This window comes from Athene cunicularia (genome assembly GCF_003259725.1).
Source record: "Athene cunicularia isolate RWA chromosome 4 unlocalized genomic scaffold, athCun1 chr4_part3, whole genome shotgun sequence".
Taxonomy (NCBI): Eukaryota; Metazoa; Chordata; class Aves; order Strigiformes; family Strigidae; genus Athene; species Athene cunicularia.
In genome coordinates this window covers 12,715,618-12,737,351 of record NW_020799100.1, presented here as the reverse complement: position 1 = coordinate 12,737,351, position 21,734 = coordinate 12,715,618, and the positions used below count along the sequence as shown (strand labels likewise).

Sequence of the window (21,734 nt, the reverse complement as noted above, 5' to 3'; positions counted from 1 at the left end):
CCCCCGCCACCCCGCACCCGCCCCGGTGAGGACAACAGGCCGCACACTCGCGTTGGAGAGATTTTATTAGGGGCCCCCACCCCACGCGGCTCGGAGCGGTGGTTTTTCTTTTAAAAACGTACGAACCGTCGTTAAAAAAGGCCAGAGGCCTGCACACACCCGCCCACCAGAGGATTGCAGCCCTGTTCCCGCTTCCCAGAGGAGCCCCGGGGGTGCCCTGTGCTTTCTGCTGGGGCTCCCCGCGCTCAGCCAGAGCCCTGCTGACTCCCAAATGCAGCTTCCCCCTGATTGTGGGGGGCCAAAGAAGTCGGGCTGGGGCTCACAGACTCTTCAAGCCTCCTCTGCTTGAGGCGGGGCTTACTAGTGTGGAGGAATCAGCGTGCAACAACTACAGAATAACTGCTACCGCCAGGAATCGGCCCTGAGAGACAACGCAGAACTACTCTCAAGACCAGCTTTAAGGCCAAACAAACCTGAAGAGCAGAAAACATCCAGGAAAATGTCAGTTGCTATGGGGAGCTGCTCCAGAGCTGGCTTGATCCACAGCAGTGGCAGATCTTCGCACACAGGGCCATGGCCACCCCTCCAGTTATAAAGAGCAGCCTAGGGAGCACTAGGGACCAGGAGCGCTGCAGGCAGAGCGCAGCAGTTCAGGGGGAAAGGTGCTTAAGAGGTGAGTTAAAGTGGCGATCATCACCCTCTGTGGTATCCACCTGGCAGAGGGATATGTTCTCTGTGCTTGCCAGAATGGATGTGGCAACCCAGACCCAGCTCCAGGAAAACATGCAGCCATCCAGGCCACAGGGCACACCAGAGATTTTCACTAGTAACCACTGCAGTAGTGAGAACAGCTGCATGAGGTGTGACCAAGATCCTCCTAGAAGCTGTGCCAAGGCACATGGAGGTGATTCAAGACAGCCAGCCTGACCAACCTAGTGGCCTTCTCTGATGGATTGACTACATCAGTGGACAAGTGAAGACCTACGCATGTCATCTATCTGGACTTCTGTAAGGCCTTTGACATGATCCCTGACAGCAACCTCTCTAAATGGGAGAGAGATGGATTTGATGGATGGACTGTTTGGTGGATGAGGAATTGGTTGGACGGTCACATCCAGAGGGTAGTGGTCAACAGCTCAATGTCCAGATGGGGATTGGTGACAAGTTGTGTCTCTCAGGGGTCCGTACTGGGACCAGGACTGTTTAATCTTCATCAGTGACACAGACAGTGGGACCAAGTGCACCCTCAGCTAGTTTGCAGATGACACCGAGTGGTGCAGTTGACATACCTGAGGGACAGGATGCCACCCAGAGGGACCTGGACAGGCTTGAAAGTGGGACCATGTAAATGTCATGAGATTCAACAAGGCCAAGTGCAAGGTCCTGCACATGGATTAGGGCAACCTCTGACTATCAGTACAGGCTGGGGAATGAAGGGTCTGAGAGCAATCCTGTGGAGAAGGACTTGGGGATGCTGGTGGATGAAAAGCTGGACATGAGCCAGCAATGTGTACTCACAGCCCAGAAAGCCAACCATGTCCTGGGCTACATCAAGAGCAGTGTGGCCAGCAGGTCGAGGGAGGTGATTCTGCCCCTCTGCTCTGGTGAGACCCCACCTGCAGTGCTGTGTCCAGCTCTGGGGCCCCCAGTAGAAGAAAGTCATAGACCTGTTAGGGCAAGTCCAGAGGAGGGCAACAAAGATGATCAGAGGGATGGAACACCTCTCCTGTGAGGACAGGCTGAGAGAGTTGGGGTTGTTCAGCCTGGAGAAGGCTCCAGGGAGATGTTGTTGCAGCCTTCCAGTACTTAAAGGGGGGCTGATAAGAAAAAGGAGGACAAACTTTTTAGCAAGGCCTGTTGTGATAGGACAAGGAGTAATGGTTTTAAACTAAAACAGATTAGATTCAGACTAGATCTAAGGAAGGAATCTTTTACAATGAGGGTAGCAAAACACTGGCATAGGTTGCCCAGAGAGGCAGTAGATGCCCCATCCCTGGAAACAATCAAGATCAGGTTGGACGGGGCTCTGAGCATCCTGATCTAGTTGAAGATGTCCCTACTCGTTGCAGGATGGGGGTGGACTTGATGACCTTTAAAGGTCCCTTCCAACCTAACCTGTTCTATAATTCTATAACCCCACTCCCCCACCACTTTGTGGTGTGTGTGCCTGATCCCCATCAGTCCAACCACACCATCCTCTGTAGGGTTTGACCTGCAGGATAGCGCAGAGCTGGGACCTGCTCTAAAGTCATCACCCCTCTCCTGTGCAAGGCTGTGGGAGCCGGGGCAGAGGCCCGAGCTGAGCATGAAGAGCACATCTGTGATGGCACAGGTAACACCGAGCCAAGCAGCCCAGCTCAGAGCTGCTTCATAGGGCACGTATAAACTCAGGCACCTTCAACTTAACCATTAGCAACACTGCCAGGGACAGAACAGACAGCACGGACTGTTCAGTGGATGAGGAATTGGCTGGACGGTCACATCCAAAAGCCTGTCCTCACAGCTTGGTGGTAACAGGGATCTGTTACTACCTTGGGATGCTGCTGGCTCCCACAGCCTCCCCAGCTTTGCACACAGAATGCCTGTAGGGGTCATGATGGGCTGCCTACTTCCAAGCAGCACAACTGTGGCTGGGTTGGACTGTTCTGATTTTGTGTGTGCTGGGAGAGAGGCTCAGGCAGCATCCCCTAATCCTCTAACAAAGCTTTTCCATCAGCAGCAGGAAGAACAAGAGCTCCAGCCTACACTAGTATAAACCCTGCAGATTTGGAATGGAAAGCAGCACAGAACAGGTTAAAAACCTCATATCTACCAGAGGCAGGGAGAGCATGAGCTGTCCAGGGAGTGCTGCAGTACTGAGTACACACACCTGGTGAGGGGGATCCTCTCCATCTCCCTCAAACACAGGCTGCTCCAGGGGTGATGGCCCAGGAGGAGCTGTGCAGGCAGACGCTTCTAACACAAGCAGGCTTCAAAGCTCAGCCTTTCCCTGCCAGCCCTTGCTCCACAGGCTGCACGCAGCCACAGGTCAGCTTAGCACACGTGCCTCCTGTGGAGTTCCTCGGGAGAGCCACTCACCCACCGACAGGCCAGGACTGGGAAGAGAGATGGCCATGCAGGCTACCTGCAAACTAGCCTAATGCCCATCTTTAAAAGCTGTCTGAAACAACTCTCCCATGGTGTCTGCAACTCAGGGAGAGGAACTGCAAGAGCTACTGCATGGAGCAGCCGTCGGTGGGCAGGAAGTCATACACGTACATGGCCACCGACTTGGACAGGTAGGTCATGGTGCCAAACCGGCCACTCGGTGCGCTGTCGTACAGCAGGCTGCAGATCCCCGTCGCGGGATCCTTCTCCAGCATGTGGTCATCAGCACCCAGGGCTTTCTGCATTTGGGACAGGGTAGGAAAAAGGCAGCGTTAGGACTAAGGGCAGCCCCCTCACCACCTTCCACCCAAAGCATCCTCCCTTGCCACTCGCAGCGTGACACATCAATAGCGAGCAGTAGGAGGAGGACACTACATCTTTGCTGTGCCCTGGAAAAACAATGGGGACAACAGGCAGGACCCTCCAGGTGAGTAAACCCTGTGTTACTGTGGGGAACACAGCCAGCAGCCCTGCATGCAGTCTGTGGCCCCTACCTGCTCCTCATAGAAGAGGTCATTGGCCGTGTGCAAGATCTTTTCCACAGCTATGATGCCACCGATGGTGTGTACCTCCGTGTCCACCAGCATGGTGAGCACTAAGATAGCCTCCACCAGCAGCTGCCTGTACTCTGGCTGGGGCACACGGTTGAGGACTGACTCCACATGCACAGCAAACTTCATTTCCCCTGGGGTCATCTGTGAGGAGAGAGAAAGCAATGCCCCTAGAGCACTGTATCACCAGCACAAGTCCTGAGCTATGCTGGGCACTTGCCCAGGGCAACCCAGCACCCAACACCAACACACCTGCCCTGTTTCCCCTTCACATAAACCTCCTACCTCTCTGGTTGTTGAAGAGGGGAGAACAAAGCCCTCCACGGAGAGGCCATGGCACTGCAGAACAAGGAGAGACCATGGTTATGGCCTGGATAAGCACTGGACTACACATAGGTCCAGCCCACCAACTGACTTCCACTTGAGTGTTGGTGCCTGCTGCCCACACATCCCAGCTCCACCTCCAACTCTGCACAGCATCACTCCCCATCAGTTCAGTTTCAGCCAGAGCCCTCACACACACACAGCATGGGGCTCTGCTCCCTGGCTTACCGTGCAAGGACAAGCTATGCCTGGAGCTGCTTCAGCTGTGGCTCCAGCCCTGCCACTGCCTGGCTAATGTATAAAGTGCCCCTCTGCAAGGGTCAGCACAGCATGAGGTAGGTCCTGTGTGCCTTCAAGGCAGCTCCAGGTCTTCCCCAGCTTTCCAGGGCCAGCTGCAGGCCTTGTTCATGAAGTACATATCTACACAACATCGGGGACCAGCTCCAGGTGCCTAAGTGCTGCAGCAAGGCTGGTGCCTGGGACCACAGGCTCACATGCATGGAGAGGAGCCAGCTCACCTTCTGCAGGACATTCCAGACCTTCTGGTAAAAGCCCACAGGGACACGGTTGAGGGCCCCATCCAGCCGCCGTCTCCGCTGCCACTGGCCCTGGCGGCTGTCCTTACTGCCCTGGTCTTCCAGCATGGCTGAAAAGGAGCCCTTGCCCAGCAGCTCCAAGTGCCCAGCAGACTAGGCAGACAAAACAAGGACCACAGAGACAGCTGCAAAGTTAAATACCCCACAAGAATGCAGCCTGCAGCTGCCCAGGAGTAAGCACATCACCCAGCCTGGTTCCCAGGGTAGAACTGCCACTCCCTGCCCCCAGCAAAGCCCACCCTGCAGCACCCCCCAGAGCACAACACCTTTCTGCAGCCACAAACAGAACAGACCCCATGCATGCACCCAACAAATGCAGTTACCAGAGAGGACTTCAGGTCGACGTCCTCGGACTGCAAACTGAGGGGCTGAAGGAGAAAGGGAGAGACAAAAATCAGACTGTGCCAGAACAGGGCAGCCATCACAGCAAGCAGAGCAGCAGCAGCATGGACCAAGCTCAGGCCATGGGGTAGTTATCCCAGGGGCTGCGGTTAGCTGGAGACTGAGAGGTAGTTTCAAAAGGTGAGCTGCAGAAAGTCTTACATTAGCATTGGGGGGGGAAGGACTGTGCCAGGGCATGGAGTGGCTGTGGGGCCCCCACATGCCGGTGCTGTGGCAGCAGCAGGCTCACACTGGCTGGCACACAGGAGCAGGGCTGCTACTGCTCTGTTGGCTGCTGGCAAGGATTTAGTATCAGGCAGACTGGAGGACCAGCAGCAAGGTCAGTGCCTGTGGACAACCCTCCTTGTCACATACATGATCTCTCTGTGATGCCAGGTTTCACACTGCAGCAGGTTAGCCATAAACCCCCACAGGCCCTATCTCTTTGAGGACAGGACCCCTCCTGCACACACACCAAGCATCAGAGGAGGTCCTTGTCATTTATAACTGGGCAAGAGCCCTTTTCCCTAGAGAAGAAATAGCTGGGAAGGCTTCAGGCAGGATCCAGCAATCACCAGTGAACTACCTGGCAGGGCCACTGCTGGTCACAGCACTGGAAGCATCATGCCATTCTGCTCAGCAAGTTTTTGTGGGTGTAACGGAATCTATTTGGCCATGGCAGTTATGTAGAACAACTCCCAGCTGGCTGTAATGCCAATACACCCACAGCTTAGAGCAGCCTTTCTCCCCACCAGTCCAAACACAGCAGGTGCCTCTCAAAGGGGAGCTCCCCGATGGCTGTGGGGCAGTGCCAGCCATTGGCCCTCCTGCACATTAAGCCATGGCAACCTCTTCCCAGGGAGCCAGCCTCCTTCCCCATCTGAACAGAGCAACCCTGGGCCTGCTGAGGAGAAGTCAGCTCATTGCTGCTGCAGCTGGCTCAGCGGGTTTGTTTAGGAAAGCTCATGCATGCTCAGAAGCTGCCCTGATGTGTGGCGTGAGGGATAAAAGCTGAGGCTGTAGGAGGACCAGGGTGGCTTCACCTTACTCCCAGACAGAGACTGCCTACGTTTATCCAGTTGCTGCAAGAGAAGAAGGAAATGAAATTTCTGCTGCTGGGAGAGGCCCACCAGGACACCAGCCACGACTGGGACACTGTGTCGTCCTCTCCACCCCTGCACCTTCTCAAACAACCCTGTGCTCCCCTCATACTGCACTGCCAGAGCAATCCCCACCCCCACTAACAGACTTATCCCAATTCCACCCCGCAGAGCAGGACTGGAGTCAAAAGGAGCTCCTGGAAGCAGCTGTAAGCTCTCTGAAGCACAGGAACTCTCCCTCCTGCTCTCCCATCAACCCTGCCTGTCCTGTAGCTGCTTGTCACCCACAAAGCCTGCAGGAGCAGCCTGCACCACCTTCCCTCACCTGTTTGATCTCACTTTTCAGCCTGACAATGCCAGCACGCTCAGGCTTGGTGGCCCCGACAGCCCCCACCTCACAGATGCAGACAGCGGTGGTGGCCGATGAGTCACCTGATCGCACTGGAATGGAAGACAGGTCTAGAGTGGGTACCATGCCTCAGGGCATGGACGTCCCTTGTCACTGCTCAGGCACTGGTACCTCTGTACACCCTTGCCCTCTATCCCAGCCAGCACCAGAGATCCATGAATACAGCACAGAACTGCATCAATTCAGGCCTGACTGGGCCAAGTGCCAAACTAAGCAAAGCCACAGGACTCAGGCTTGATCCCCAGAAATTGGCTCAGCACCACCATGTGGAAGAGCACAGCTTCTTGCTGGACCACTGCAGTGCAGAACATGTAGGAAGATAGGGACATCCCCCACAGGTGGGAACATCTGGAGCTGGTCACTCTCCACACCAGGACCTGGCTTTCCCTGGAGATGCTTTCACAACCCTGCTGAGAGACTCACCACTCTTTTCCACTCCAAACTCCTTGCCCGAGAGAATGTGGTAGAGGAGGCTCTTCATATCTGATGGGCTGAGATTCATCAGGTTCTCGGTGGCTTCTCCAGCTGGAAAGAACAGAGTCAGGATGTTGGACCCCGCTCCACAGCTCTCCTGGCGCATTTCTACCCTGCACCCTATTCTGTTAGCAGGGGAATCATCCTCCAAGGATAAACACTAACTCCAGGGGTTGCCTACAACAGAGATTCTTCCCCACACCAGCCCAACACATGCCTGAGTACAGACTGCAGTGAAATCATCACCCACTTGTGTTGCCCAAGAACAGTCCCAGCTGCAGACCCTGACACTTTCACACAGGGTCTCATCCTGGCACTGAGCTGCCTGTTTTTAACAGCACTTCTCCTTCCTGGCTGACAGGGCCCCAAGCACTGCAGCACCCACCCTGGCCAGGGTGCTGTCTGTGCTGCACGTACCCGAGCAGCGCAGGGCGTGTGCCAGCTCTGTTGCCATCACCTGGATGATGAGCCCAATGCGGATGCGGAACATCTCAGCGAAGAGCATGGGCTGTGTGCGTATGTACATGGCCAAGTACACCATGATCTCCTGGAGGGGAAGAGGAAGATCACCCTACTGCTGCTCACCAGGGCAGACAGCTCTATGGTCCCCTGCCACCCCGGTCCCTCACCTGGGTGAGGATGGACACACTGAGGTTGTTCTCACTGGCTTCATCAATGAGGCGAACGAGCTTCTCATAGGGGATTGGGCTGGGGAGGGAACAAACAGCAGAGCAGGTGAGAGGCAGCAGAGCAAGCCCTGTATCCCTCCTGGTCTGTACAGCCCAGAGAGGAGATACAAGCTGTGGACAGCCACTCAGAGCCACTCCTGCCCACGGACTCCAGAGCAGTGGGCTCACATCCAGCCCCAGCCCAGAATGTGTGGGGAGGGAGGGGTGCCACTCACGCAGAGATCGTCTTCTCACGTGGCTCCGGGGGCAGCCCCACTGTCAAGTGCTTCTGGTGAGACAGGAGATCAGTGCAAGCCTGGGGACAGAAAGTCACCCCAGGCATCATCAAGAGCTCAAGGTTTGGGGTTTCCACACAACGGAGACAGAGCTGATGCAGCCACAGTTTGCCTGCCCAGGCTGTTGTCTCCTCCCCACAGTGGATCTCAGCCTGCTAGAGGCCAGCTGCACAGTTGTTACCTCATCCAGAGCTTCCACCTTCTTCTTGAGGATCCCAGAGATGTAGCGAATCAGGGCCCACTGGCACGTGGCTCCCACCCGCACATACAGCTCAGTGAGGAGTTCCCTGACGGTGGGGCCAGGCTCACTATCCAGCCCCGTGTGCCACTCGGGTCCCCTGCAGTAAATAAGAAGCTGGGTTACAGCCAGCAATTTGCCCTGTGGCAGCTTCCTGACAGCCCTCAGGTTTTGTGGGATGGGACACAGGCACAGCTGTGCCGGATCTCTGCTCAGTGAGCCAGCAAGGACTTGGAGCTCATCGTACTTGAGGACATGAAGCATGTAGAGGATGTCTGCCTGCTCTTGCAGCGTGGGGCAGATGCGCAGCTGGTCCACCAGTGCCTTGCAGTCCACGTTGCCATCCTCATCACGGGGCAGGTTCATCTCTGCATAGAGTACATGACTCTGGGGGAAGGAAGACCCATGCTCCTGGTTAGTACTGCCAGCACCCTGCACCAAGTGTGGTCTGGTTATGGAACCAAGGCCATTCACGCAAGGATATTCCCCCTCACCAAAACCCAAGCCTTCCCCTGCAGCCCTGCAAGGACCCTCTAGCTCCAGCTGAAAAGATGGCACTGCTTGGCCACAGGCTGGGAGGGACAGGGCTTACCTTGCCATCCACATCATGCTGGTCAGGTGAACTCAGCAGCTTGACTGACTGCTGGGACGCCTGGAAGATCTTGCTGGGGACGTACATCCCAACATCTGTAAGAAAGATAAGGTCGGTGCAGACATTTCTTAACCCCAACCACAACTGCTGTGCCCCAAAGCACCTCACAGCTAACACTCTGATCCCCCAGCAGCCCCTGCAGAGAAGCTGGCTGTGGGAGAAGCAGCCCCTGCCCACCCAGTTAGAGGAATGCCACAGGGAGCTGCCATCTCTCATTCAGCAGTTTCCATGAGGACTTCACAGGTACCAACTCCAAGATATCCTATAGCCAGGACTAAAATAATGGGCATAATGTGCCTTTGCCCAGGCAAAAACTAGGTTGCTTTGCAGTCCATGGGGCCCCCAGCATCACAGAGCTAGGAAAGCTCCCAAAACACCTCAGCCTCATCCCCAGTCTTGAGGAAAGGCGCTGAGGGCACTGGAGTTACTCACTCTGGACATGAAGGTCCTTGGCCTTGGATGCCAGGGACATGAGGTCGCGGGTGGTGTGGACAGCAGCCCGGAAGCGGCTCAGCCCTCCTGGCTGGGCAGTAGGAGGGAGGTTCGACTGGGGAACCGTGCGCTGCAGCAGGTGGTCCAAGTATTGAGCAACCTCATCATATGTGTCTGCTGGAAGGGCAGGCAGAAGAGAAGGGGGTTCAGCTGCTTTCGCCAGGGCAAGCCCACACCCCAGAAAGCTCCCCAGCTGTGCTTTGGCGAGGGCAAAGCTTTGCTGGCTGCACAGAGTGACAGTGTGGGGCTAGTGCCGACAGCTAGATGGACAGAAGGACAGCGCTAGCAGCAGAGGTCACAAAGCACAGCAGCCACAGAACCCCTGTTCCTGCACTGCTCTTCTGCCTGGAACACTGGCTGCTGGCTGGGGCCGAAGTGGGGCTCCCTCTGAGTCCCACCCAGGTGAAGGAGGCAATGGGGCTGCAGCATGTGTCTGGTCCAAGCCTGCACAAGCATGGCAGAGTCTGCTCAAACCCCACGCTGAAACCCTTGTGCTCTTTCCCTCCAAGAAAGGAGGGGAGCCTGTCCAAGCAGAGACCACTTCGGAGCACCCCAGCACAGCAAGGGCCTCATCCAAGCAGGACTCCAGTACAGGGGCAAGGCAGGGTGGGTTTTGCATGTTATTTCTAATTAGAAATTACCAGTTGTTTCTAATTAGGAGTTAGAAGAGGAGTTACAGCTCCTGCCTTGCTCTTTGCCCAGCCTCCAGCAGCTCGCATTGCTCCCAATGCCACATTGGCAGCACCAGAGCCACCACTCAACTGCAACATGGAGGAGCGTGCTCAGAGACCAGGTCTCTGCTCAGCTGGGAGGTAACAGCACTGCCCAGCAGTTCTGGGTGCCTGTCCCAGGAGCTGAGCTGCAGACTGCATCTGAGGCCAATAGCACCATGTCCACCTTATGCCTCAATGCCAGCACCTGAAGGCTTGACTGGAGGAGTCCCCCAGACATCAGGCTTAAGCACATCATCCTGCCTGGCTGCAGCATGACCACAGGAAAAACTTAAAACTGAGCATCTTCTAGCTGCTGTAGAGAGGTCAGGCAGGCCCTGTCTCCCATTGAGGTTGGGGGGAAGCAGACACCTTGGAGAAGCCCAGGTGCAGCCTGCAAGGAAACCGCAGGGAAAGCCAGAAGGCAAGAGAAGAATTCAGTCACAGCAGTGCAAACATTGGCTACAGGCACAGCAGAGGCAGAGCAGACTGATGGGAAGGCTGGGAAGATGACCAACACTGAGCCATGCAGGAGGAGGACATACCCAGGCCTGCTTGCAAGGGGAGCAGCAAAACTTGCACCCCGCCACAGTTTAAGGACAAGGTGGGTCCATCACGCTGTGATGGGCCAAGTCCCCCTTGGGCACCTTATCCACAGCAGCAAGGCCTCAATTTGGCACCACTGGAGCAGCTCTGCTCAGGGAATGTACAAAGGTTTTGGGAAAACATCACTCAGAATGCTTGGGGACACAGGGGCTCTTCCCCAGCATCTCAAGCACTTTGTTATCACTTTCTGTACCATCACTTTCTGCACCGTCTCTTGTGCACCAAAGATGCTCAGCTGAATCTCCTAAGTGCAGGCAGGTTGTTGACCCTGTCTCTTCCCCACACAACAGCCTATGAAGGTCCGAGTGACTAATTCCAGAGCTTCCTCCGTGCTCTGCACATCCACACCCACCAGCCTCAGCCCCACCTGGCTTGGAAACCCCTCCAGCAAGGGGGCTACAACAGCTGCAGCAATCCACCCAGGCCCACCCCACTGGTGTCACCATGTGCACCACCCAGACAAGGTTAATTGATGGAGGGTCAGATGGGAACAGAAGCATGGTGAAAATCCAAGTGGATGAAGAACACTGTGGTGGACACTGGCAGGAAGGTTCGGTGTTACAGGTTTTAGAAGTGAGTTTGGCATTTACCATACCACAGCAGTGACTGGCCTGTTCCCCCTTACCATCCTCTGCTATCTGCAAGCCATGCAGCCACTCCTCGGCGTCTAGCTCCTCAAAGCTGTCAATGCTGAGCTCGTAACTCTTGGCAAAGACCTTACCCTCTGGCCCAGGGTCCATAAAGCTGAGGTGAGTTCGGCACGACGTTGTCAGGAACTCCGACAACTTACCCGTCTGGATCCTGGGCGAGAGGAGGGGAGGTCACACAGAGAGGAAAGAGGAGGCAATACCCTTGGCTTTGCCTCCTGGATCCAGGGCAGACCCTTCGGCAGCGAGAGACATGGGGTCGCCAAGGAGCATACACGTGCCCCAATGCCTGTTTTAGCTGCCTGCAACTCTTCCAGCCACAGGTGGGCATGGAAGGGCTGCCCAAAAGCTTACAGAGATTCTGCAGCCATGGGTTTAATGGCATAAAAAGATATGTCCTCTCTTGCATCAGCTCTGTTGGGATTGTAGCCCCAGGGTGCATGTACAGCCTAGCACGCCCCAATGTATCTTCCACAGCTTGTTCCCCAACAGCCGATGCTCAAGCCCAGCAGGTACTCTCAGAACCAGTCTTTTGGAGGCTGCCAGCCCTCTCCCCTTCTGCACCCCAGGAATCTGCACTCACCTTGCACCACCAAAATACCCATCCTGCAGCTTCCGCAGCGTTGCCAGCACTGTGGGGTGCACACTGCTGCCAGATTCATCTGTTGGGGACAGAGACACAGGTAGTCAGGCTCTCCTGATCAGACAGACTCCCAGAAGGTAACACAGGGTCAGGTGGGCATTCAGACACACAAAGCACCATGGCATTGGCCAGAGCTTTGCTTTGGAGTGCACAGCCAGGCTGTGGCACTAAAAGCACCACCCAAAAAGGGAAAGTCAGGACTGTCCGGGCTGGATTCCAGGAAAACCAGGCCAAGGTACGCTCCAGGCTCCTGGGATTTCACCGTGGGATCAAGCTGATGGTGCCAGACAGCAGAACCCAAAGAGACCTGTGCTCTGTCCCTGGCTTTCACACGAGACAGTGGAGGGGTTGCTGCTGCCAGGGGCAGAAGACACCATAGCAAAAAGCACACTCAAGACACCAAGGGGATTTCAAGTACACTAGGAGAGTCAAAAAGTCCTGAAAGCAGAACAGAGTCCCTTCCCTACAGCAGGCTCATGGAGAAGCTGTGAGCTGCTCCAGAGGAGCCAGTTTTGCTCTGTGCCATTGCACAGCTCTTTGCTCCTTCTTCCCTTGCTGCTTTCCCCTTCCCGTTGCCTAGGAAAGCCTTTAGCAGGTGGTTTAGTCTTAGCAAAGAATCAAGATGCAGGAAGAGCCCCAAGAACACTTTTACAGAGGGATTATTTTTTTGGTCTTGCTCCCAAAAGGCCTCCCAACAAGCCTAACTGCCCAGAGACTGAATACCTCTGTGCCAGCAAGCATCCCTTGAGCTGCAGGCACTAGCGCTTGGCAGGCAGCCCCACTAGCTGCCAGGACAGCTGCCAACTCAGTGGGGCTCCTTTGAGTGGTAAATTCTTTACAGGATGCAACTGACCGTTCCAGCCCAAATGTGTCCCCATTACTGAGATGGTCCCACATCTGCCCACCCCCTTCCTCCCACAGAGGCTGCTTCTCAGGGCTACTCTAGCCAAACGCCTTGTGAGGCCAGAGGATCTGTACCAAGCATGGTGTGGGAGATGGGGAAGGTGATGATCGGCCGCCCGGTCATCCTCCAGCGGCTGCAGAGGTACGAGAGGTCTGTCCTCAGCATCTCCACAATCATCTTGTTGTCAAGAGCCAGGTAGAACTGCTGCTGGTCTATGAACTGCAAGGACAGCGGGAGATGTGAGCAGCCCTTCCCACAGCCACCAGATCCCTCTGGTGCCACCCACATCTTCCCACAGGTGCTCAGCCAGGCCGGTCACACTGCACCCAGGGGAGATGCTCTTTTGTAGCGACAGCTCATCCCACATTACCTGGTAGGTGCCAGTCTAACAAGGGACACTAAACCCCCAGGGCAGCTACTGGCCACCAACAACTACAAGGAGGTAACATCACAGCTCAGCAGCACCATCACCCAGGCCCCACACAGCTGGTCTGTGTTGTGCCTATCCCAAGCAAATACACACTTCCCACAGTGCCAGGCTTGCTGGACACCAGGGACAGAGAGATCCCTGTCCTGTCATGTCTCCTCCTGGTGTCCTTGTCAGGGTGAGCAAAGAGATTTTTACTCAACACTGATCATCAGAAGGCTGGAACCATCTTCTTCAAGCACACACAGAGCCAGGACCACCAACTCTGCTGCTTTGTGCCACAGAGCTGGGGCCGCTCCACTGTCCCAGGCTGTTCAGAGGGTGTTGGGCCACCCCTGAGAATAAATCGAGCACTCAGAGGAGAATCATCCTGCCCAGTTCCAGATTACACAAGCTGGGAAAGAGCCTGTGCAATGCCACCCACCTGTGGGGTAAAGGTAAAGATGTTCTTCCTGATGTTGTAGAGCTTGGAGGTCCCAAGGACACCCATGTGTCGGTAGGGCCGTCCTGTCAGGCACATCTGTTTGTTGCGGCCTAGAGGGGCAGGAGGAAGAGTTTTTAGTGCAAACTTCCTCACAAGAGGGAATGCAGCAGCAAACAGACACAGGCCTCTGTGCTATCAGCCAGCAGGTAAAGGCTGGGTTGTGGTTGGAGTACCCCAGGACCCTGTGTTGAGGTGGCACAGCTCTAAGGGACAGTGATACTCTGTGCCCCAGCCCTGCTCAGGGGGATAGAGACACCCAGGTCCTACCCAGGGACTCTTGCTGAAACAGGGACAGCCTGTTCTTACTTCAACAACAGGATGCATCTCCAGGTCTCTGGGGATGTCAGAAGCTGGGGCAGGGCTAGGAGTTCCCCCCGCCACAGGGTTGGCCACCTAAAGCTGACAGCTCTATCAGTGTTCCCATTGCTCCTGGATTACTCCCAGAGCCCAGGACAGTGCAGCAGCAGCATCGCCCCTTGGTCATGTCAGCCCCAGCAGCTGCTCTCCTGCCCCCTTTGCCCATGTCACACTTGGCCTTTTGGTGGCTTAAATTAGCCAGCGTGGGCAGCCTGCAGTGGATCAGGTTTCTCTTCTGGCCCAGGCTGGATCTCCAGCTCCTGCACAACAAACCCCATGCCCAAGAGATTGCAGCATCAGAGAAGGAGAAGCAGAGATCTGAGCGCACCCTCCCCTCACACTCAGCCCTGCCAACCCTCCAACAACAGCCGTCCCACTTGAGCTACAGGCTCAATCAGCCAGGGACTGCCAGGGGCCCCTTCTCTGGGGTCTGACTTGCCCCACCCCCAATGACATCTGGGTACAGGAACAAAACCTGGCTCCTGCCCACACCAAGTCCATCCTACATGGATCAGAGCCTCTGCCTGAGCTTGGAGCAACTGCGTAACTGCAATGCCAAAGCTTCATCCCTTTCAGAATCACCCCGAATAGCACTGCTTGCCACCTCAGTTCCCCTTGGGCAGGAGTAGCTTTACCAGGCCCAGCTCTCATCAGCCAGGCAGAGAGCAACAGGCCAAGACATCAGCATCTATGAGCAGGAGTGCTAGAGGATGGGACAGACCCTCTGCACCCCTTTTGCTGCAAGAGCAGGAAGCCCAGCTCACCCAGCCGGGCATAGATGTGGCTGAGGATGCGAGCAGGCTGCACTCTGATGGGGTAGACTTCTGCCACAGTTTCCACATCGATGTCCTCCTTTCTTAGGACAGCCTTGATCCCCTCTGTCTCTGCCACGATGCACACTGCAGAGGAAGGACAACAGGCTCAGCATGGCAGGGGCACAAGGGTGCAACAGCACTGCCCCTGGCCTCTGGGGACACATACAAGCTGCCACATCACATAGAGGCAGCTCTCTAGGGTCCCTTTGAGAACAAGTTCCCACTGCAGAGGTCTGTCCTGCTCCTCCTAAAACTACACCCAATCCTCCCCTGCTGAGTGGCAGGACGACAGGAGTTTCCAGCCTCTCTGTAGAGGTGGCTGTAGCAGATGATGTTTCCCTGGGGCAACACTGGGTGGAGTGCAAGGACTTGCACCCCATCTTACACCCACTTTGCCAGGGCTGAGATCTGGCTGCACCAGAAAGCCACCCAGCAAGCAGAGCCATCCCCAGGAATTCCAAATGGGCAGGGGTTTGGGACCAGTCCCTTTCCCTCACCTTGGACCACCACATCAGGCTTGGGGACAGTCGCAAACCGGCGGTTGAGGGGATCTATTTCACCAGGAGCTATAAATCCCTAAGGAAAAAGAGGTGTGAGGAGATGAACATTCCATGGGCATGGCAGAACAGGTGATGGCTATGAACGACCCACCTTTAAGAGGTCCTTGGGGATGAAGATGGCAACTTCCCCATGGTAGGTGGCTCAGGGTGGGAGCATTTGCCCTTTCAGGGTTCAGAGCCTGGCCCCACAGCCCTCCCCATCACCAGGGGTGACCATACCTCGGCCATCAGGCAGCCCAGGATGTAGAGCGACTGCCCCCACATGAGTGGTAGCTTGCCCATGGGTATCCTGTCCACAGTGTGAGGGTTCCTGCACTCCTCATCCACCTGAAAGACAAGCCAGGAGGTCAGGGAGGGATCCACAGACACAGAATGCTGAAGGAAACATTATCATTGTATTTTGAAGTCCATCAGTTTAAGGCTTAAAACAAAAGCCTACAAAAGCATTTGCCACAGAGGGTTCAATTCTGGCTACATTCCTCCCCTCTTCTCATGACTGCCTTAAGTACCCACATCAGACAACAGGCCAGCTGCTCAGACCGTGTTTGGGTTCCCAACACAGGCCATCCAACAGGGACAACTGACATGCCCCAGGAGCACTGAGGCAATGCTCTTAGATGCTGGCAAGGAGAACATCTCTCCTGTACCACCTGGGCACCAGGGAGCTGTTGCTCTCAGCCCAGGCCCACACAAACACCTTCACCACCAAATGGGAGCTGAGCACAACCTCCTCAGCCCAGGTCTGTGTGTCCCAAGCTCCCAAGCTAGCAGACTGTCAGCAAAGCACCCTTGTGTATGGGGGCAAGAAATGCTTTGGGGAAAAAAAGCAGTTTATTTATCCAATATGGCTTTATAACAGTTCCAAGCCACACATTTTTTTACATGGGCTGCTTTACTAATGACTTGGGATAATAAGCAGTTAAAACCTAATTGCTGAGCCATTCCTGCTCCCACCACATCTCAGGACTGCTGACCTTATCCGGTGGGACGCTGTACAGCTCTGGCATCAGGCGCACCCCATTCTTCCCCTTGATTAGAACCCCCTCAAGGGCTTCCCGGTACTCTTGCACCTGAGGAGAGAGGAGAGGGGATCTGTCCCTGGTCATGGCTCCCCTACATCTTTCCCACACACACCTACCTTGATAGGGACTTCTTTCTACTGGCCTGGCAGGTCCTGCCTCCCTTACCTGCTCCATGTTTCCACTGAAAATCCCATCAATGATCAAATACGCCCAGAAGAGAGGCCACTCGCACTCAATGTTCTCAAACAGCTTCAGCTCAGCAGGTTCATAGTAGAGGCGGTTGGGGTCCTGCAGGGACAGTGTGACAGGAAGGCAGATGGTAGGTGGCAGGATCCCCTCACACTGACAGGGTTCCTATTCCCCCCAAGACCCCAGCCTCAAACACCCTCCCAGTCCTCTGCAGATGATGGCTGAGATGGAGCCAAAAAGCAGTTTCACCTCCAGGCTGTCCCCTCTTCATCAGACATCCCCTCCCAAGCCCCTTGCATTTACGTTGAAGGGACTCACCCTTCCTGGGCAAAGGGAGCCTAACCACTCACCAGGAGAGCACCCCAGAGCCTTGTACAACCACACAACATCCCCCCTTGCTGCACTGGGGACACCTGAGCCCCTTCGCCTTGCCTGCTCTGCTCCAGCCCCTGCCTCCTCCAACCCACCAGGCTGGCCCCAGCAGGTGTGAGGGCTTGGGCTGGTCATGCAGGGCCAGAGAGCAGGGTCCCTCCCGCCATTTGGTGTGACTGTGAGCCTGGTGAGAGAAGCAGTCAGAACAGAGAGCTGCCTTCCCCAAACCCTCCCACCCCAGATGTGTGTGGTGTAATGCCCAAGGGACCTGTGCTCGACCCTCCCTGCTAGCTGCTTTAACTCTGTCTGCTATAGGGAAGGGAAAGCACTGACTTCAGTGGACTGTCAGGCAGAGAGGAGAGCAGGGACAGAGGGAGCAGATGTCTTCTATAGTGCTCACACAATGGCCACAAGCTCCTAAACTCCCATTTGACTCCAGCCAGCTGCAATGCCTCTGGAGGCAACACCACCCTTCCCGTGCCTTGCAGCTCCCCAGAAGTAATCCACAGCTCTGCACGCTGGCAAAGCTCCTGAGTGCTGGGAAAGTCAGACTGGAGATGCTGCTGCACTTCTCTGGCTCTGGAGAGACACAGCCACACACACACTGCCTATTATGGTCAGGTCTGAAGGGGCACAGAAGAGAAGCATTCAGAGGCACTCGTGCCCAGAGGAGCCCCACCAGGTTATGGGCCTAACAGACAGTGATGATTTAAGAGCCTCCATGTACCACTTCCTGGTTCTGTGGTTATCAAACGCAACTGTTGCTTATAAAAGTTTTCTGTTTCCCCTCCCCAAAGCAGCAGAAGAAAGCCTCCACTCGCTCTGCTGAGAGCCAAGTGTGGCAGTACACAAGCTGACCGCTGTCCCAGGAGAGGCAGAAGCAGCTTTGTGACCTCCAGTGCTGCCGCAGAGCCGAAGCTGTCAGGGAGGAGCACTGCACGGTTGCTTCCACAGGCCTCCAGCCCTTAACTCAGGACTTGTACAGCCCTGGGAGAGTCAGGGAAAGAGCCCACCTTGGCAGGGCCAGGTCGCAAAATGCAGGCAGAGGCAGTCTCTGCCCATCTGCTACAGGCATGGGTGGATGTGCCACTTCTGCAACAGGCTCTGGCATTTTGGGAAACCTTGTCCAGACCCATGACACTGCCTGGGGCTGTTCAGGGCTCGTCTTCCCAGTGCTCTCACCACAGCCTTTGCGCTACACCCAGAGCGGGCTGCAAACACAACCCAGGGCAGCTGCTGCTTGGCACTTGAGCTCTGGCAGGTGGCAGGGCTGGGGACACTTACCTCTTTGGGGGTCCGATATCCATCCCGGAGGAAGCGGCAGCAACCATAGCGCCCCTGGAAGGGAGAGGAAGAGGTGCTAAGCAAGAGGCACAGCATGAGATACCTTGTACCTCCAATGCAGAAGCATGGGGGCATCTCCTCCAGCCAAATACCCTCTCACACGCTCACCTAGTGCTCAGGCACCATGACCACAGCTGAGGGCCACAGCACACAGGACTGTTTCTTTGCACATGCCTGCCACAGGTCACGGAGACTGGGAGAGGACATGCCCAGCACCCCCTCCCCAAGCACATTTTTGGGAAGACAAAGGCTACAAGAGTTTAGACTGTAGCCGTCTCCCAGGAAGGGCATGACAAGGGCAGAGCCACTCACCTGCAGCTTTGTGATGATCTCTTGCTTGGTGATTTCCACCAGCTCACTGTCCTCCACAGCAAATGCCGGGTAGGAGATGACTGAGAGCACACTGGCATCCACCTCCTTGGATGTGGAGGCCCTGGGCAGCATCGAGTGAAGGATGGACTAATGAAGGGGAAGGAGGCGTGGTTAGGCTGCCAGGCTGGGCAGCATTCACACCACAACCCCAGCAGATCACACTTCATCCTGCAGTGGTGTAAAGCCTGTGTGGGTCTCACCTGACAGTGCTGCACCTCATCTGACAGCACCTGGATCACCGACTGTGGGCCTCCCTTTGCTCCGAAGAGATCCAGCTGATCCAGTGCCTCCAGGGCAGCCTGCAAGCAGGGTGAGACCCAAAGCAGCAAGTCCTCCACCACGCTGCTCAGCTGTAAGAGCTCTCACACTGTGCCAGCCCTGCTGTTTAATGCACTGCCCAAATTTAAACCCTGCTATGGCTGCAGAGCACCCTGGGTCAGAATGTGACCACATCTCCAAAGCCATGGGTAACCAGACATCAACAGCGCCCTGGACATTTCTGCCACGCACCCCAGTTAATTTCTTACTCCCAGTTTGGGCAAAACTCAAGCAAGAGGGGCTGAGTTTTATCCAAGCACACAAGGAGAAAGGTCTTCCTCCCCAGGAACCTATCACTGCATGGAGCATTGAGCCTCAACAGTTCAACATGCCCAGCGTTCCTTGTAGAAAAGCAGCACAGGGCCACCAGTGCTCCCCAGCACCCACCCACAGCACCTCTCCCACTCACCTTGGCCATGCCGACAGAGCTAGCATTCAGCTCTGTGATCCCTTGGTTCGTCTTGTCCCCACGCTCCCATATTCCAAAGTCCTGTGCAGAGGCATCAGCACATTGGAGCAGGCAGCAGTTGACAGCACACCCAGAAACCCTTCAAATCCCACCCATCACTGGTACTCCCAGCAGGTGCCATGGGACTGTGTCCACCGGGGCTCAGGAGGGACCCACAACTGTCCTATACACCAGCCCACCACTTACACCCCTGAGACACACTCCTCTTCCTCAGCATGGGCTACCCACCGCGGTTTTGTAGGCTGCTTCAATGTAGAACACAAGGTTTTGGATAAAGTTGACTTCATCCAGGCTGTGAATTATGTGGAGGCCTGAAGCAGGGGGAGGAATTCACATTAGTAACTCCAAGCCCACTGGCATCCCTAAGAAGGGGCTGCAGTAACCCAGGCTGGACCCCTCCTCCTCACTGCATGCTGCCCCACAGGAGCCACATCCTAGTTGGCTCCCATCCCCACTCCCACCCCGCTATGGTCAGCTCTGGGGCTCCAGGCAAACAGGGGCTCTTAGAGAGATGGACGTTGAGGGACCCAAATCCACCTTGGGTGCTGTGAGCATAAGAAAACAGTGAGGTCAGGGAGGCCATCGCAACAGCCTGGCACCCAAGAAGCTGCGCCCAAACTGAGAACGTGGAGAGCCCTGGAGATCAGCATGCTCAGAGCTGCCACAGCATCCCCCAGCAGCATCACCTGAGGCTGTCATTTGTGCCAGCATGAGCAGGTAGAGGGAGGTGGCATCCATCTGTAGGTGACCCCACTCGTGGTCTCCCACCACGGTGGCACAGGTGTGGGTGTTGTACTTGGCATGCAGGCAGTCCTTGGTGCTCTGGCTATACTTGAACGCCTCCACCTTGTCCACCTTGAGAAGGACAAGGAGATGCAGGGGTTCATCAAATCCTGTCTCCAGAGAGGTCTGGAAGCCCCAGAGCCAGAGGCTGCCCTGTGCTGTCAGCCCAGCATGTGGAGCTGTGTCTGGCTGAGCAGAAATCCTACAGCCCCCAGTCTGAGCCCCTCCACGCACCAAGGCGGTGAGTGCAGGCTCACGTGCCACCCTAGCGCAGGGCTGCAGACGTGGAGGGCCCACAGCCGCAGTTGCACCACATAGAGAGAAAAAGGTCACTCCAAATGCCCTCAGAGAGAAGAGCTGTGGAGTCCCAGCGCCAGCCAGGCCACAAGACAGGGAGCAGCTGGCAAAGGCTCCGCTGGCCACCAGCCCGCAGGACTGGGAATTCCATCACAACAGGGACAGATGCCAAGTCAGAGCTTATTTCAAGACTTGCTGGAAGGGGGCCTTCCCTCCGCTCATCAGGGAAGGCTGAGAAGAGCCGGCACAGCTGGGACCAGCAGTCTTTGTGGCAGAGCTGGGCTTTAAGGAGACAACTTGACTCTTGTAGGTGCTCCCTAGCCCCTACCTGTCTCATCATGCAGTGGAGCAGCCCCCGCATCAGCTTCACCACGCTCTGCAGGAACAAGGAAAACAGCCTTGTTAATCCCCATGCAGCCAGAAGAAGCCCTGACTCAGGATCAGCTGGCTGCTGACCTTTGCGGGGCTCTGGCATCTGTAATCGGAGCCCCTGCTCCCTGGGTGATAGCAGAGGGAAGCAAGATTTCTTGGCCTGTCAGCAAGGCCAAGCTGCTGCACTGTGTAGGGAGAGGAAGGACACAGCTGCATGATGCAGCTTCCCAACCCTTGGGAAAAAAGCTGTCCTCAGATCACCCCAGAGCCAGAGAGCTGGGACCTGCCAGCTGGGCTCCAATGCACTCTGGGCAGAGCAGGCTCTGACATCCCTTCCTATAGCCCTCCGTGCCCGGGGACAGCCCTGTCCCCATCCTCACTGCACAGTTTCCCCACGACCTTCCGCCTCAGAGCTGGGCCATGCCAAAAACCAGCCAGGAGGTGACACCTGACTCCTGGGTACTGCTTGCCGTGCTGAGCCAGCCGCTGCGGGCCCTCCCTCCTACCTGCTCCAGCTCGTAGGCCTTGGCCTTGTCCTCGTCGCGGTCGGCATTCTTGCGGTAGGCCAAGCCCAGCCCCCAGACGGCCAGGATGCTGTAGACGTTGTCCCGGACCCAGGCATCCTGGTGGTCGGCGCTGGCGGGGAGCAGGCCCGTCACCGCGTCCTGCGGAGGGGGGACACACCGAGGGGCCGCGGCCCCTTTCCCAATTAACT

General features: G+C 56.1%; 2 protein-coding genes across 2 annotated transcripts in view; both read right to left on the bottom strand.

The window, feature by feature from the left end:
* Positions 1–3,357, bottom strand: part of HDAC8 (histone deacetylase 8) — a 43,415-nt gene extending 40,058 nt beyond the window's left edge. The window contains exon 1 of the mRNA XM_026848384.1: positions 3,259–3,357. The gene's annotated coding sequence lies outside the window, so the exon portion shown is untranslated. The remainder of the gene's footprint in view (positions 1–3,258) is intronic.
* Positions 1,801–21,734, bottom strand: part of PHKA1 (phosphorylase kinase regulatory subunit alpha 1) — a 20,458-nt gene continuing 524 nt past the window's right edge. Inside the window, exons 2-33 of the mRNA XM_026848797.1 lie at positions 21,526–21,732; positions 20,976–21,023; positions 20,254–20,422; positions 19,796–19,878; positions 19,508–19,588; positions 18,981–19,079; positions 18,721–18,867; positions 18,349–18,402; positions 16,669–16,791; positions 16,456–16,551; positions 15,701–15,808; positions 15,419–15,497; positions 14,871–15,005; positions 13,690–13,799; positions 12,913–13,057; positions 11,875–11,953; positions 11,270–11,445; positions 9,269–9,445; positions 8,777–8,871; positions 8,432–8,571; positions 8,128–8,284; positions 7,887–7,966; positions 7,612–7,690; positions 7,400–7,529; positions 6,932–7,033; positions 6,425–6,540; positions 6,043–6,081; positions 4,942–4,986; positions 4,541–4,711; positions 3,984–4,037; positions 3,642–3,842; positions 1,801–3,386 (exon numbers count right to left, since the gene is read on the bottom strand). Coding sequence (XP_026704598.1) covers positions 3,213–3,386; positions 3,642–3,842; positions 3,984–4,037; positions 4,541–4,711; positions 4,942–4,986; positions 6,043–6,081; positions 6,425–6,540; positions 6,932–7,033; positions 7,400–7,529; positions 7,612–7,690; positions 7,887–7,966; positions 8,128–8,284; positions 8,432–8,571; positions 8,777–8,871; positions 9,269–9,445; positions 11,270–11,445; positions 11,875–11,953; positions 12,913–13,057; positions 13,690–13,799; positions 14,871–15,005; positions 15,419–15,497; positions 15,701–15,808; positions 16,456–16,551; positions 16,669–16,791; positions 18,349–18,402; positions 18,721–18,867; positions 18,981–19,079; positions 19,508–19,588; positions 19,796–19,878; positions 20,254–20,422; positions 20,976–21,023; positions 21,526–21,732 — 3,699 coding nt within the window. The 3' untranslated portion in view covers positions 1,801–3,212. The remainder of the gene's footprint in view (positions 3,387–3,641; positions 3,843–3,983; positions 4,038–4,540; positions 4,712–4,941; positions 4,987–6,042; positions 6,082–6,424; positions 6,541–6,931; positions 7,034–7,399; positions 7,530–7,611; positions 7,691–7,886; positions 7,967–8,127; positions 8,285–8,431; positions 8,572–8,776; positions 8,872–9,268; positions 9,446–11,269; positions 11,446–11,874; positions 11,954–12,912; positions 13,058–13,689; positions 13,800–14,870; positions 15,006–15,418; positions 15,498–15,700; positions 15,809–16,455; positions 16,552–16,668; positions 16,792–18,348; positions 18,403–18,720; positions 18,868–18,980; positions 19,080–19,507; positions 19,589–19,795; positions 19,879–20,253; positions 20,423–20,975; positions 21,024–21,525; positions 21,733–21,734) is intronic.